This window comes from Polistes canadensis, unplaced genomic scaffold, assembly GCF_001313835.1.
Source record: "Polistes canadensis isolate GaletaPanama2010 unplaced genomic scaffold, ASM131383v1 scaffold_295, whole genome shotgun sequence".
Lineage (NCBI taxonomy): Eukaryota > Metazoa > Arthropoda > Insecta > Hymenoptera > Vespidae > Polistes > Polistes canadensis.
This window is the reverse complement of record NW_014569842.1, coordinates 123,582-141,658: the sequence shown is the minus strand read 5'-3', so window position 1 is coordinate 141,658 and position 18,077 is coordinate 123,582. Positions and strand designations below refer to the sequence as shown.

The 18,077-nt window shown below is 30.5% G+C and overlaps 1 protein-coding gene across 1 annotated transcript in view; it reads left to right on the top strand.

Moving 5' to 3' along the window:
• The window catches only part of LOC106791327 (UNC93-like protein), a 32,604-nt gene that overhangs the window by 801 nt on the left and 13,726 nt on the right, over nucleotides 1–18,077 (top strand). The window contains exons 2-3 of the mRNA XM_014756887.1: nucleotides 11,644–12,350; nucleotides 17,858–18,077. Of these exons, the coding sequence (XP_014612373.1) occupies nucleotides 11,660–12,350; nucleotides 17,858–18,077 (911 nt within the window). The 5' untranslated portion in view covers nucleotides 11,644–11,659. The remainder of the gene's footprint in view (nucleotides 1–11,643; nucleotides 12,351–17,857) is intronic.

The window sequence follows — 18,077 nt, the reverse complement described above, 5'->3', positions numbered from 1 at the left end:
TTTTACATATCAAAGAAATGTTTCTTTGAGTTACGTTTGCTGTACGGTGCAAACGTAATGGCGTTGTTTTGACCATCAAAGGCTTATTTGGAACAGTGCCATTAAAAAATAATAGATTTCTCCGAGAGATATTTGTATCTCTTCTTCTCTCTCTCTCTCTCTCTCTCTCTCTCTTTTGCATTAATTTAGTCTTTGAAAATGACATCTATTCCCTCCTCTTACTCTCCCCCTCATAAGAAGAGAAAACACGGCAGAATTGTTGATTTGAATTCAAGAACATAAATCACAAATTTAGTTTCGCATTTGCATACGTGTGACTTGTTTTTCGTTACGCGAATGATAATTGCAATAAAAATAATAACTTTGAATTTAATCGATCTTTTTATAGTTTATCTGATTATTAATTTTAATTTACAATTAGTTGACAACTTAAAGCTTGTATTTTGTTTTTAATTGTAATCTCTTCTTAAAACTATACTTGTTAAATGTAACTTCTTATGATATTTTTATATATATATATATTTTTTTTTTTGTTATATTTTTAATTACATAATTATTACTTGAATTTTAATTACACAAACGAGATACTCGAGAGGAAATGACAGTTTTGATTAAAATTAATTTTGTTGCGTGCAACATTGCAATTTGATTAGTTTGAAAAATTTCTTTTATTTATTTTTTTATTATAAATAAATTACATTTTGAAGAATCCAATTGGTATAAAATTTATATTAATTTTAGAGACATAAATACGTAAACTTTTTAAACGTTAACATGAAAAATGGCATGCAATCGTAATGAAATTCATGGTATCTTTACTTGCATCCATTAATTATAATATTAAGTATAATTTTTAATTTAATAATTACGTATATTACAATTTTTATGCAATATTACACAAATTGACACGAATTTTAATGTTTAAATTCTTACGTAATAAGGAATAATAAGAAGAAAAAGCACGAAGTTAGAAATTTCGCATTCGACGATTACATTATTCTGTAATAACATTTTTCTTTTGTTAAGCTTTTATTTCCGACGATATATTTCTAATGATTATTATAAAATTTGTTTGATAGTTTGTATCGATAATTGAGATCATCATTAAACCAAGCAGAAAAATATTACAATTGGAAGATTTTCTTCATCTTTTAACGAAGAATGTAAAAAAAAAGGGCAAAAAATATATAATTGACGCGAATATAGTACGGTTTAGTTTTAACGGTTTAATGATTTAATGTCTTCTTGAAACGTTGAAATTTATTCCATCTCAGATTATATCATAGATAATAAAAATTTTCCGTAATAAGCTAGATCGAGTTATTCCGAACTTTGATCGTTAATTATGTTAACATTAGAATACATTACAATGAGGCTCAAGCATGGTCGCGTGATTTGGAACGAGATGAAAGTTCATCGGCTCTTTTCTGTGCGGGATATTTAACATAATACATAAGCATATATATATATATATACTTGTGTGCATATACATATGTCATATATACACGCACGTTTATTCTAGTGTGACACATTGCGAAGGAATTCAAATAGGCAACATTGTGTTGGGGTATCAATTGATGCAGGTGCAGGACAAGTTTCGTTTCGTAATTCTTGCGAAATCCTATCTCACAGATTTTTACCCCTACCTTATGAGGAAACAAAAAAGAAAAAAAATATAGTATCCATATCTATCACGGAAATGAATGCAATATACTGTTCGCGAATAATGGAAATAATATTTCAGTGGGTGTTTGGAAAAAAATTTATTTTTCTATAAAAAGAAGAAAATATTGCCTTTAAACGATGAATGCCAACATTAACAAATACACATGAATATCAATTATAAATTTAATCTCACAGTCATTGTGTTATGTTGGAGTATCAATTGATTTGATGCAGGTGTATGACAAGTTTCATTCCATAATTCTTGCGAAACCTTATCCCACAGATCTGTATCTCTACCTTAAGAGGAAAAAAAAAGGAAAAATTTAATATCCAAGTTTGAGAAAAAAAAAAAGGAATAATTTATTTTCTGGAAAAATAATCAGAAAATATTGTCGTTAAACGATGAATGGCAATATTAGGAATATGCATTAACATTAATTAGAAATTCTATCACAAAGTATGTTAAAATTTAATTAATTGGCTATGTTTTACAAGTTTTTATTGTGTAACGTAGGCCATTATTAGAACTGTACCATTAAAAAATAATTGATTGAGGTATATTTATGTTTCTCTTTATATAAATTTAGATTGTTCATTAATTACATCTGTCTTCTCTCCTTTCCTTTCCGAGGAAAAAAAACACTTTTTTTCCAGGCACCCATTTATTAAAAATTTCCCAAGTGGCATATGTTCTTCGATAATTTAATAGAAATACCGTTCCTCCGCTATCGTAATCAAAATGCGATTACGAAATTTGGATTTTATCTGACTTGTATCTAATTATTATCTATCATATCATTCCATTTATCGGGTCACGATCAAACGGACTTTTACAAAATCTTAAACATTTCGAATATTACCATATACATGTAATAACAAAAACAAAAAAAAAGGCGTTTATAATGGAATACGATAGCAATAAAAAAATATTTTCGTAATGTCGTTGTTGGATTAATTTATCGAGGCAGGAGGAAAAAAAAAATTTAGTTAGCTTGCGAACTAACAACAAGCGCACGTGACTTGGAATTGAGTTTCGTGTATCGAAACGTGAAAGGACGATATATGGGAATACGAGCTTAGTAAGATACCATCGTTTCGCATTTGAATTTCATAAAGTCTTGTCTCTACGCTGAAGTAACTACGAGGAATTTGCCGTTGTCTCTCTTGTCATTTTCAACATAAGCCAACTGATAGAAACATTTTGTTGATAACGTAGCCCTGAAATTGATACTCTGACCTAATCCGAGAAAAATATTTGCATTCTTTTACGTTTTAGTTTGGTTTTAAGAATACATTTGTATATATACATATTTGAAAAACATTTGTTCCAATTGCTACGTGTAATGTTTCACATTTCTTTTTTTTTGTTCTTGTTTTTGTTGTTGATCCCTATTGATACATTTAATGGCCACAAGCTACAAGCAACGACATTTGTCTCGCAGTTGGTTATAGAAATATCGATAAATATTTGATAACAAGCGCTTATGACGACCGTTTCAAAATATTCACGGAATATAAACTGATTGTGAAAGTTACTTCTTGTTCTTACTTCTCGGTGGGGAAACAAGAATTGACACGTTGACTGCCACGTCAAATTTGCATTATGTTCTTAGAGGACGATCAGAGAATAATATACCCTAATTCATTTTTATTAAACAATATCTAATATTTTAATTACAATTTTACATTGGTAAATATTGTGCATCTTTAGATCACAGTATTTTCTAATTTACTACGATGCACTCAAAACGTTTTAGATTACAAATTTACTCCAAAAAAAAAAAGGAATGCCACGAATATGTTCGAACACATTTCGATTTTAATCTTGTTTAATTTGACATTATGGTAGGTCGTTAAGATTGCTTTCAATATTACGCATACACAATTACACGTATGTATATTCTCGATAAGAAGAAGAAAAAGGAAGAAAAAGAAAAAAAAAAAAAAAAAAAGAAATATCGTCTTGGGACGATAAATTCAAAACTTTATAAATATACATCAAGATTGATTATTAGGTTTACTTCGAAGTATGATTTAGATCATTAAAAAAAAAAAAAATAAAAAAAAAAAACAAGGAAGGAAAAGAAAAAAGATTACGAAAGATAGGTTTATTTTTTTTATTTAAATTAATTGCGTGTAACAAAATCTTACATTTTTGTAATGAACTTTTGAATCTCTGACCAAAGCGAGTATACGTAGAAATTACACACACACACACGTAGCATAATAATAAATATAGGCGCACCTTTTCACCTGGCGATTCCTTGTAAAACGATCGAAACGTTCACAGGCTAATCCCTGACGACGACTTTCTAAACCGCAACGAATACAACGCGCACGCTCTAGCCACGTGGCTTCGATAATTCGTTTCACTGAAAGACTGGTAAACAAGTTTTAAATCGGATGAATAACTTTCCGTCTCGCCGTAAAATATTTCGGCTATTATTTTATCTATTTAAATATGTTGTTATTATTATTTAGTTTTGTTATTTTTATTGTTGTTGTTGTTGTTGTTGTTGCAATTTTATATAATCAAATTGGGGTCCAATGATCGCATCTATTTTTCATTTTATCTTGCGCAAACAATATGGCAGATGTTTCACGTTCGAAAAATACACGCGTGAATAATTTTGCTTGAAATAAAACATTATTATTTTTATGAAATAAACATTTGTTAATAATTTTATTACCGAATGTTTATTTTTAACAAACTGTTAATTTTGCGGTCCCTAGGCTAATGTTGTTTGAGGGTTTACCCAATAAAATCAAGTTTGAATTTGTTCTATCAACTCATTCGCCATTTTGTTGAGAAATTGTTTTTATTTTTTTTTTTTTTACCATGAAAGGGGGCCTTTTTGATTAAAACGGGGTCTTGAGTTTGCGGTCCATAAAGACCGTGTCTAAATTCGTCCCTGAAGTGTTGATTCGTTTTTGTTGTAATCTCAATAAAATAAAATAAAATAATAATAATGTAATAATAAGTAACAGGAACATTATCTTACATACACGTATATAAATAAATATTGTAATCGAAACTTTCTTTATGCAAAAAGGTTTCCTTATCTTAGCATTAAACGAACGGAACGAGGTCGTCTTCGACCCTGGAAAGGCAAAGAAAGGTTTTCGTATTTGTAACGAAGGCTAACGTGATTTACACTACGTTCATTCTCGACATGTAGGTTTACGATAATAGTGAAAAAGATTTTCTAACAATGTCGGTTATCGTACGAAATGAAGCAGAACTATTTCAGACTAGTTATTTCACAAAAATTCCACTCGACCGATTTTCATCTAGATAATTATACTTTGATCGTTGTTTCCTAATACATAATCCTAATACTAGAGCTATTGTTTTCATTACAATAATTAAGAATGTATAGTAAGGATAATTTTTGCAAATATTTCAACTAGTTTCATTCCTTCTATTCCAGTATCATATAAAATTCATGAATATTTTTCATTTAATATTATATGAATCATCATCATTATCATTATCATTATCATCAATTAGTATTATTTTGTTTTTTGTACTAATAATACATTTTCTACCAAATCATATAATCATTCTTTGTTGCTTTAATAATAGGAAATGATTTATTTTTGCCTTACGATCTTAAATTATTTCTATTGTTATACTTTTACTTTACTATTGCTTTCATTTTTAATAGAATTACTTTTAAGATGCTTACATGTATGCGTGTGTCTAAATTTAAGATTATCAAAATACAGTAAGTGTTTGATTTTGTGTTGTTGTCTTCCAGACAATTTGTAAACATATTTTGCATTTTTCAGCTTTTTGGATAGTTGATTCAGAGCTAAACAGAATTATAAATTCACTCAGTGAATTATCCTACATATATTATAAGTCTGATTTGTATGAATCCTGATTTGATGTTGCCAATGTTTTTTTGAATATTGATTATGATGCTCCAGTTTTTCCTGTATTTATGTATTTTTATTAGTTATATTATTATAGACTTACTAATTTATCGATGTCGCGGTTTGTGATATAAATTCCAACAGTTTTTTCCTTAAGTACGACATACTTATGTATTTTTGTTACTTATTACTTATGTATATGAGTGTTAGGTACGAGTATATCAATTACATATTTTATTCTATTTATTTTATTTTGTAATGTGATATTTGATTTATTATGTATTACTTATAATAATATCTATTTCGTTAACTGCGTAATCGTTGGTTCATTATTATTATAACATAGGGTATATATGACGTTTTTATGCATACATTATTCTCGTTGGGAGCTCGTCAAAGCTGACATAGCATTTCTGTGACCGTTTTGTTCGGTTTCTTTTTTTTGCGGATCAATTTACAAACAATGTCGGAGACAGAGAGAGAGAGAGAGAGCCAATGGGGGGAAAATAAAACGGGCCGAATAACTGCTTTATTTTTGAAAGTAGAACGTATGGTTCCGGACGAAAGTTGTCGTATTTAATTTTTACAAAATTACATGGCGCATAAAATAAACAAAAAGTTCTGTATTTAAAAGGAAAACAAAAAATTCAATTCTTTTTTCATTTTTTCGTTGAAATGAACAAAAAATTGTATTGTTCACGGGTTTCGCGTACTTGAAGCTAAAAATTCGGAATAAAAGGAAACCGAAAGTAAATACCAGCGATTCTTTTTTCACGAACAGAAATTCCAGAATAATTGGGGAAAGAGTAGGGGAAAGGAATTTGATTTGATCGTATGGCGCCGGAAAGAATTGGTGGCGCTAAGAAAAATATTTCGTTCCCGATTAAAATATTAAAGTTCGAAGGACGTTTGTACTCGGCAGGAGGATAACTGGTACAGCCCACCTTACGATTATTCTTACGGCTTAGTCGTCGTTGGTTCGCGAGGTGAATTCCACCCGAGAGCCAAGGTTTTGCGGATCGAGTTTCTGCATTTTCATCGTGAAAGTCGACATCGGTCTCGCGAATAAACGACAAAAAAAATAACAAAGAAGAAGAAGAAGAAGAAGAAGAAGTAAATAAGCAACGAGAGGCGCCTTGCATCATTTATTTTTTAACTTAACGGCTAACCTTTTGAGCAATTGCAAATTTACTTTCTACCGACGAGTCTAGAATCTAACATCTACCAATTTGTTGTTTTTTTCTTTTTATTAAGAAAAACAAAAATTGTAACGATCAATGGTTCCGTGCGAGAAAATGAAACAAAATTCATTTTACGATTTATTTGCGAATTTTTTGCAACTTATAAATCACTTTCAAAATTATCTGCACTATTGTTCTATAATTCTTTTTTTTCTAATTTAATGAAAACATCGTAACACATAATCGTTAATTGCTATTGATAAGAGTTTAGTCAGCATAGTACACACGTGGCTAGTACTACTGATTATCTGTTTACGTATGAGTATTATTTGCGTGTGCGTGTGTGTGCACGTTCAGAATGAACACACCCGAAACGATCAAGAAATCAGATTTGTTTTGAAATATTCAGATTAACGAAAAAACGATTATAGTTTCAGATCGTTTTTAATCTATTAGTGTTTTGATTCATTAGTATAGCCTAATCAATGTTTTTTTTTTCTTATAACTAGATGTATAATGCACGGATAAAAAGTTTAATGTGTCATTGAATTATTTCATTTTAAATACGGCAAATGTTTTTTTCCATTGAAAAGATCTGCCTTTAATTTTTTGTTTCTTGCTTATTTCGTCGTATTTTTTTAAATTTCTTGTTTTTAGAATTAAGAATGCTGTTATTATAGCAATGATGTTTTGTCGGGGAGACACGTTTCGGTTTGATGCGTTACTGATTAGCCAGCACGTAGATTCTAAATATTTGCTGAATTGGCGGTGATTTTTATCGTTGCATAGGTTCTTAGAAAAGGAGAGAATGCACAACTTAAGTAGATTCTTAGTAATAGAAATAAATATTGTAAACAAGATATTTTATCGTTGAAATAATTTTCTATGTTAAATATAAATCGTAAACATCATTTTTTCCATTTTAATATCTCTTTAATTATTAGCGTTATTCTATTGTTATTTATTATTATTATTATTATTGTTGTTGTTGTTTAATTGATTGTCATCATTTTAATTTGATTTTTCATATAAATTCTTATTTATTTTATTAATTAAAAAAGGCATACACACTTGGCGGAATAGAAAATTTATCAAAAATTTACCGCAACAAATAGATAAGAAATAAAAGACAAATAAATATGAAAAAAAAAAACATTTAGGAGAAAAGAAAGCGTTGTCGCGCATATGCGTTATTTTATACAACACGAATTCTATTGTTATCGCCCCTACCTGGCACGACCGGATCCTCGCTACTAGTTATGCAATGTATAGATTATATTTTGCCTTGTTTCACTTTGTAGCTTCGTCACCTTCGTGTCTATGTGCCATCTTTAAACAGTCATTTGCGAACGTCATTACAACCGAATAAGACGGTTTTTTATTTTTTATAACCGGACGAGAGCGAATTAACTTGTAAATTTGTTTATAACTTTCTTCCTTATTTCATACTTTTTAACCCTTATATTTATAATAACACCTCAAATTTGAGCATTTAAACGTGTCAGTAATTTCGTGTTATAATACAAAAAAAATCATCATTATTTTTTCCCAAACGTTTCAATAGAAATATAACTTAAAAAAAAGAACAAATTTGTATACACAAATTGATCATTAATGATGAAATTTTAGATTTAAAAAATGATTGCGTTAAAACAAATCGGAAAGTAATATAATTTGCATAATAAATGGTGAAGAAGAGGTCTAATTAAAAGATCGTGCAGAACGATTGTTTTATTTTGGAATCTATCGATCGAGATGGAAAGCAGTCGTTCGTTAACGACGAATAAGAATAGGTATTCGAACGAGGTATTCGAAAATAAACGTAAAACGGTTAGCGGGGGTGGTCGGGGTAAAGAAGATAAGAGGGAGTGGCCGAGGATCGGCGATCTCTCACAATCAGTGGCACTTAATTGGGATGCGCGACGCGGTTTGTGTCACGGCGCGGCACCGACCGGTCACGCACTCGAATCGATTACATCTACGACAAACGAATCTACGAGCGTGCTCTCCTACGTGTTCTTTTCCATTCTTATAATAAGACTAACGAAATAAAAAAAGAAAGAAATGAAGAGAGAGAAAGAGAGAGAGAAAGGGAGAGATGTATAGGACATAAATACATGTGTACGTAACATGTGATTATAATGCAGTAGTGCGAGCTTGTAATTTGAAATTTATGAATACTTTTAAAACCATCTACCTAACGCATTTTAATTTCATCCTAAGTTCTTAATAATTTAAAGTAGTCAAGGATCTTAAGGATCAAATTGGATCTTGATTAACTAATCAATTCTGATTAATCAGGTTGATCCTTGTTTATATGTTTAATTTTGTTTTTTTTTTTTTTTAATTTAATTCATTTGCCAATTGAATATTAATTTATAAACAATGTCTTTAGAAAGATTATCAATATCCGTAAATTAAGAATCATTTTTGTTAACTTATCTATGCAAGAGATACTTGTAATTGTATATGCACATAACATTAAATATAAGAGTCTACTAACAACGACAATGACAACAACGACAACGATGATGCACGATGGTGAGTTGCTTGGTGCAACTCGGCTTTGAGGTTATCCGCAAGGACGTCCACATAACTCATGCTCGGTGTTAACTCAAGCTGATCGACTTGCGTCGATTCGAAAGTGCAAGGCGGATCGCTTCGACTTCTCAATTCCCTCGCCCTCGGTATTTTCATTAAACTTAAACCATTCATTCAAGTTACGTGTCTTAATCAGTCAACGTAATCAATCAACGACTCAATATTTGGGAATTTTATTTATTTTGAAAATTATTTTATCATTTCGATAAATCTATTCTGTGTAATACACTCTCATCACTTTTTCCCAAACGCGCTAAAAGAAGTATAACTTTAATAATATAAAAAACTATAATTCTAAATATATATATGTGCAATATAGTGAGATAAAAAATTAATAGGTGAAAAATTAAATATCTTTAATAAATCATTAATATTAATAAAAAGTAAAAATAATTGGCCATTATAATAAATCGTAGAAATAATACGTGATCGTTAAAAAAACTTATTCTTTTCCTGATATCGAATTAAACAATATTACAACTCATTTTTGATCATCAAGTCAGAAAATTAAAGAAATTATGCAGCTGCGATTATCTTACGAAATTATGCATAAATTCACGTACGAATAAGTCAAATTGTTGGATGGAAAGAATACTGTAATATTACTTTAGTCATCGCTCTGATAAAATTATCATTTACTTTGCATGTTTCTTAGTATTTCTTTTGTTTTCTAAGGAAAATGAAAGGAAAACCTGTTCGACAAGAAGCGTGATCTGTAAAAATAAAAAAGTTCAATATATTCTAATTGATTTAACTCATTCTTTTATTCGCGACTTTAGGACAAATCGTTGTAATCAAAATATCGGTTTATAATGATTAATAAATTCATTCCAAAAATGAGAATACTAAAAAAAGAAAAAGTCGTCTGGGTTCTGCTAGTTTATTAAACAAAAACAAAGGATTAACGCGAATGTTTAAAATAGAAAATAATACTCTGCATTTTAGAAGAGGAAATTTATCAAGGTAAGCCGCTAAAGTTGAACTTAATGACATCAGGCTTTGTTCAAAAACGACTCTGACAGGTTTGACGTCACGCTTAAGATATTAACTTGGCATACTCACGAAGAATATAAGATAAAGCACGTTCGATCGGTTTCGATCATTATGATTTTTACGAGAAATCCCGAAGCGCATATAAGAATGTAATACGTGGTTAGACATGTAATAAAAGCTAAGTTTTAATAGATAATAAATAATAAAAAAAGACAGATTTACAATTTTTATCCCCATTAAAGCAACAACGAACATTTTCCAAAATATTTTCAACAAACACCAACTACAGATATATTTTATCGATACTGAAGCAATCCAAACTGAAGAACATTTATGTTTTCTTACGGTTTCTTATGATTTCAAGATTACATTTGTATTTTTACGTGTTCGTGTTTTTATGTGTTGCTGTTACCATGCGTGATCGCACTGTTCAATATTTTTCTTTAATTTTTTTTCTCCAAATGGACAGAGGCTAATACATTTGAGGTAGTAATATTTATTGTTGGTCATAGAAATTTGGATAAACTTATTGTTGCTGTAGTAGATAGAAGGCTTAATGCGAACAATAGCAACAACCAGTGATCTGGCAATTAAACTGGTACAGGAAGTTCTATACGTCAGCATATAGTCAGGATGGTATTCTCTCTCTCTCTCTCTCTCTCTCTATTTCTGTGGTATATTATAAAAAACGATGTGTACGTGCAAACGATGTAGCGACGGTAGTGACGGAGACGTATTGCCATAATCTGCACGCATCGGTGTATTCTATTCTATGAAAGGTAGGAGAAAATTGCATAAATATAATCAATGTTTGAACGAGGATGAATCGCTGAGGTAGTTACCGAGACTCTTACGTGCTGTACTACGATTATAATTGTACGCACTCGTGCAGATCGTTTTCATCAAGTAGATATTACCGGTAGCGAGAAATAGTCGATGCTGTTCTCGATCGCGATAGAAAACAGTAAACGGTATATCTTTAAACCAATGCAAAGTTAGTTTTTCGATTGGTAGATATAACGTGTTGTATATACTGCATACATCATTTGTCATTATCGGATAATCACCTTGGAAGTCATACACAATTCATAGGTGAGTCACGCATGAATTTTCATCATTTTTATGAGTCGGAAATAATAGTCGGCGCGTTTCGCGCGACGTTGTTAAAAAAGTTTTGTTTACCTAAATCGTCTTGAACGACTATAAGAAATATTTCTTTACATTTACACAACAATCCTTGTATTATTACAATTTTTAACAATAATAAATAATGTTCATACGATAAAAAGAAAATATTAAAAAGATATTCGTTATTATTTCGCAGGTAGCCGAAACGTAAAATGGTGGCTTCGCAGAATGACGGGGGAAGAAGTGTGGGCGGCGGGGGTGAAAGCGAAACCGTTTACACGGTGACGGTGAGTGGTGTGGGTTACAGAAACGAAGGATACAAGGACGATGGTAACGACTGTATACCACCGGAACCACAAAAACCACCGCAGTTACCACCACCGGAAGATGATACGCAATCAAGGAAATTTAAATTATCCCGGGGTGAGAAGTGGCGGATTTTGAAGAACATTGGTACAGTCTCGGTAGCGTTTATGGTGCAGTTTACTGCGTTCCAAGGGACAGCTAACCTTCAATCGTCGATAAATGCGAGCGATGGTCTCGGAACTGTTTCCCTTTCGGCGATTTACGCAGCCCTCGTGTTATCTTGCATTTTCGTACCGACTTTTCTCATCAAGAGGTTAACCGTTAAATGGACGCTTTGCTTGTCGATGCTTTGTTACGCGCCTTACATCGGTTCACAATTTTATCCAAGATTCTACACCCTAGTGCCGGCTGGGGTTTTACTCGGTCTCGGTGCTGCACCAATGTGGGCAGCAAAAGCAACCTACTTGACACAAGTTGGTGGTGTTTATGCAAAACTCACAGATCAACCGGTCGATGCGATAGTCGTCAGATTTTTTGGATTTTTCTTCCTTGCATGGCAAACCGCTGAATTATGGGGAAATCTCATATCTTCGCTCGGTAAGTTATTTATCTATTTTATTATATCTTTTCTTTCTCTTCTTTCAAACTTTCCCATTATCCTAATTAATATAGTTTAGCGCGTTACGTACTATACGCTAGCTAACGTGTTGTCTGTTTTACTTAACACATTTCTCCGCTTATTCAGAGATTTGAATGAATGGGCAAGGCAGCTCGTATGCAACCGGAGTGCCGGCTATTAGTATTGAAGTAGTTTATGATTGATTCAAGGAAGTCAGACGATGACCGATCAAACGCGAACTCTTTCCCTTAGCAAGCCATGCTCGCGCACGAGGTCGTTATACACACGCGTATAGATCTCATAAACGATGCGATGTTTGTCTGTCGTTGTGAAAAAGAGAGAGAAAGAGAGAGAGAGAGAGAGAAAGAGAGAGAGAGAAAGAGAGAGAGAAAGAGAGAGAGAGTGAGCGAGTGAGAGCGATAAGGAACGCAAGAAGAAACAAGATTTATCCGGTATAAACTCGTGATAGTCGGTTTCCGTACCACTTCGTACACATTCTCCGATACCGTGTTGTTAGCTACCAATAATCCTATCCTTTCTTTTTTTTCTCGATTTCTTTTCTTTGTCCGACTATCTCTCTCTCTCTCAGTCATCTAATAAACTAATACCACGGACAGATTAATTCGATGTTTAATTAGTAAACAAATTTTCACGGCATTTGAAATTATCCTTTTTTAAAATTATTCGGAAATAAGTTTGTAGAAGTTATGATGTCTTTTTTTTTTTTTTGTTTTTTTTTTTTGAATCAAAATTCCTCGGTAGATTTGAATTTTCGCGCCGTGTGTAGTATTCCATTAACCGTTATCATTGATAAAGTATAAAATTGACATAAGCTCGTACGGGTCGCGCGGGAAAAGATCTTTTAAAAGTGGTATAATACCTATTATTAGCATTGCCACTACGGTGAAAGTTTTCTCTTCTCGCGTTAAGTTCCTGAGTATGTGTATCCGTGCGTGTGTATCGTGGTAACAGGTATGCGTCTATTGGCCAACGTGAATTCCACAATGGCGTTTTAGTTTCGCGCGCACGGAATATTATTAGGTTACCGCTAGAGTCATTTGAATACTTTGGGAAAATTCGATTTAACATTATAACACGATCCTAAAATAACTTAAATTATCATTAAGATTATAAGTAATTTCAATTAATTTTTAATTAAATATACAAATTTGAATCATTATCTATTTTATTGTAAAAATTTGTAATTTCTCATTTATACAAATTTGTTAATTGTGATAAAAAATCTGATGCAAGTATTGACGAAAGTATTTATAACCTATGGTATATATCATTTATTTTTATATGTCGACTCAAGCAAAGATATTAATACATCATTGTCTGCATTCAGTAGATAACCTACTTTAGATAGCTATCACATTTAAAACAATTACCAATGAACAATTTTCTGAACCATTGTTGGTGTCTAGTAACTTTCAAGATATCATAAATTGTTTTGTTGTATTAAATCTTGATAAAAAAATAAAGTTGCATGCAATGATGTATTAATAGTCTACCATTTTATTTTTAAATTATAGAAATCTTTTGTTTTATTTTAAAACAATAAATCCATAATCTGTCTTGCGACAAACGATAACAAAATACTTTTTATCTCGTCAAAGACTTAAATTGAATTTAATTTATTTATTAATAAAGATCAATGATTTTTCTATAATTCGTGTTATTAATTGATAATTAAGTTAATTTAATACAAACGAGATGATTAAACTGAAAATAAATGAATGCCCTATCTGTAGAACGTATGTTATTTTAATTATAGCTTTTCTTTATTATTTCTTTGCTTTTTATTAAACACTTACGAGGAAAAGTTATTTGTCATTAGAAATGTGTTCTTCGTTTTAGCAATAGATATTTTAAAAAAGGTTTTTTATAAATTAGAAAAAAATGCGATCTTCCTATCCGAGAAGAATTCGATTCGAGACACGTATGTCTCAAAAGAAAATAAAAGTTTAACACGTTTCAATTGTCGTATACGATAATTTCGACATAAGACGAGGAGAAACTTCAAGTTACACGGTAATAAAGTTTCTTCGACATGAAGGGTTAGAATTTGTGTTAATAACTAATTATTAATCGTTCGTTCGTGTATATTGTTTATAAATAAGCGTTAATATATAATTTTCTTCAATCAAAAGATCTCTCTCTCTCTCTCTTTCTCTCTCAATTCTAAAGATTACGAAATTATACGATTTAAACGATTTTAATTTATTGATTCGTATATGCAAAAATTTGTAAAATATCTGATGAATTCTATTCATGCATTATTAATACATTTTTGACAAATCTGATAATTTGTTCTTTCTGATAAATATACATTTATAATCAGAACGAATTAAATTACTTTTCCCAATAAATCATTAACTATGAACAAGATAATCACATAATTTATCCTGTAATTTATATTCTAATAAACAAACATATCACTCGAATTCTCGCAATAATACGCTTTCTCTTATCTTGATTAACCTAGATAACACATTTGTTCATTTATTTACAAAAAAAAATTTGTTATAAATATGTCCCATGAAAATGAGACTAATGATTGTTCAGATTAAAGTTTTCATGTTACAACAATTTATCGCAAGATAATGAAGTGAAATTTGATCGAATAATAAATCTGTGTCTTACAAATTAGATAAAATGAATTGTTCAAAGTGTCGTGGTAATATTTGTTATAAATTTTCTTCTCGGTGAAAAATATTTGGAAACAAACATGATTCGGCTTCTACGAATTCGTAAAAATAATAACGGAGGGAAAAATGAAACGAATTGCAGTATATCATATCTCGTATCATTCATTTATAACGCATGACTTTTATCGTAGAAATTTCGTTGTGCAAGTTAGTTTGTCGCTTGTTGTACACATATCGTTTAAGATGATATATGTTTTATTTATTTGGTAGTTGTTGTTTGTGCTATTGAGCTTCTAGCGAAAAGATCCTTCTAGAAAAGTCGAAGTAAATGCCAGGAAACGATACGACGGATGAGAGCGCACGTTGATCGTTTCCTTCTTTGCATAGTCGTGTATATATCAACGCGTTAGTAGCGTTTATACAGTTGCGAATGAAACGCTTTCTCGTTATCGTTACGAGTATGTCATTCTATACCATGTGTATGATAATTCGAGAGATTTGCGAATTTGTTATCGATATCCGAAGAAGTTCATTTATTCTCATATATCCTTAGAAAATCTCAACTAATTTATGCTGTAGTATCATTCGAACAAAGAAACATACCGTTCCAATCAAAATTAATACATTCAATATTGGAAATGCAATTTTTTACGTTATTTCAAATTTTTTAAATAAATAATACCCTTGACGTATTAGTACTACGTCATTATATTATTATTTAATTTTATTATTAATTTGATCGACTCAATGTTGTTTCATATATATATATATTCTTTGTTTGTTTTTTTTTTTTTTTTATAATTATATTTTCTTGTTAAGCTTTTTTAACCGAGGACTTGATAAATGATGCAAATTAATTTAAATTTGATGCACACATCATTAATTTCTCTATTTTTTTTTTATATATATTCAAGATGGTATATTCGGGATTCCCAATCTTTAATAATCGCTTAATAAGCAAATTGTTATTTTGTGTATTTAACGTTATTGCGTAAAATATAAATTGTTTTCCAATTAGAAACTTATAATTCGTTTATATAATAATAATAATAATATTATAGTAATTAAATAATATGTAAACAATAATTTCGTTATAAGTATTATACACTTAATGTTCATCCTTCGAAATAATTCTTAAATTTTTGATCAATAATGGCTAATAATAATAAGTCAAATTATTGATAATATATTATTTCTTCATTTATTAATACATTTAATATATTTCAAACAAATTATCTATTGTATCCGACTAAACGTTACGTAATAATGAGTTACAAACGAGAACAAAATCATATACCGTTTTCGATTTAAAAGATGTACCGCATTTAAATCGTCCTCTTGAAAATGATTAAAATAAAATAAAGGCACTGGTGGATGATAATTGTCACAAAACAATGCGAAATATATCTGAAAAATTGAATTTATTAAATTTAAATATTCACGATCATTTGAAACACCTTGAATTTTAAATACGAACAACATTTTCATTTATTTACCGCGTTGAGAAAAGCTAAAATTATTTTCCGAAGGATAACATAATAACAAGAAAAACAAATAAGAAAATTAGGAGGAAGATAGGGGTATGGAAAAGTAAGGATCCTGAAACGATAATTCGATATTTTGTGTCCCATATAATACAAATTATTACGGGCGTAATACCGTTGATTACCATGAGATACTAGTCTAACCGTGACATCGATATCTCTCGATCATTTGAAACGCGGAGAGAGCTAGCAAGCAAGCACAATCGATTTACGATTGACTAACACATTCGTAGGTGCACTTTACGAGACATGGTATCGCATATCCTCTACGATCCTATCAACACTTGATGATGTAACCTGATGTATAAGTTTTCTCTCTTTCTTTTTCTCTTTCTCTTTCTCTTTCTCTGTTATCATAGTATTATAATATCATCATTTCATTCGACTTAATTCTAGAGTTATCGATTTATCCACAACGTCGCTATACAATTAATGTACACTATCGTACAGAAAAATTCAAATGACTCTCGTTGATTTCCATTAAATTATTTTTAAAATGATTCACAACATTTTCTTACATTCACTAATGTTCTTTTATAATTTACACATCCGATTTAAGTCAATACTCGGAACGAATTTTCCTATCGAGAGACATCCTTTGCTAATTTTTATTAGAAAAATATGAACAAATATACTCAATAGAGGAAACTTAGGAAAAATTATAATTGACTTTATGGGATTGTAAATAATAGCGGTTTGTTTTTTAGAAAGGTAATTCGTATAAAAATATTCGTTTCTTGATCGGAAACAAAGAAATAATGTAAAACGTCATAAGTTTGTATTTTTTTGTTTATTGATTAATTATACTACCTCGGGGTTATTTCAAATGCATTTATTTTGTTGTTGTTGGTTATAAATGTTCTGTTTCTTTGAATTTACGCAAAGATTCCAAACTCTTGGCCGTAAATGTAATTAAGCTTCTTCGTTTGTATACTTGAGAAAACGACACCTTGCGATAGAATACGATCGAGTCAGGCCGTGATTTCCGGTGTAATACTGTAATCAACCTTTTCGATCTTTTCTCTTGATCCTAACATCACCTTGACGACGGAACTATCAATTAAGCCCATACGACGCGCGTATTTTAATGTGAAAAGTAAAACATTTTTGTTTTTACAAACACATTATATTATTGCCGATTTCTCTATAGATTTACACATTATTCTGTTTTATTTTCTTTCTTCTTATATTTTACTTTATTTCTTTATAATATATATATATATATCTTATAAAAATTAGACATTTAATATATTTAATTTAATTTAATTACTTTTTATTTTTATTTTTTAGTACTGAGCGAGGGAGAATTTGGTAGCAGTGGTGGCAATAGTACAACCAGTTGGAATAAGATCAAACTATGTGGGGCCGAATTTTGCGTATTTGGTAATGGAGCACATGATAATTTGGACAGACCACCGGAATCAGAGATTTATGAAATCTCATCAATCTATTTGACTTGCGTCATCGTTGCGGTAATAATCGTCGCTCTTTTCGTCGATCCTTTATCAAG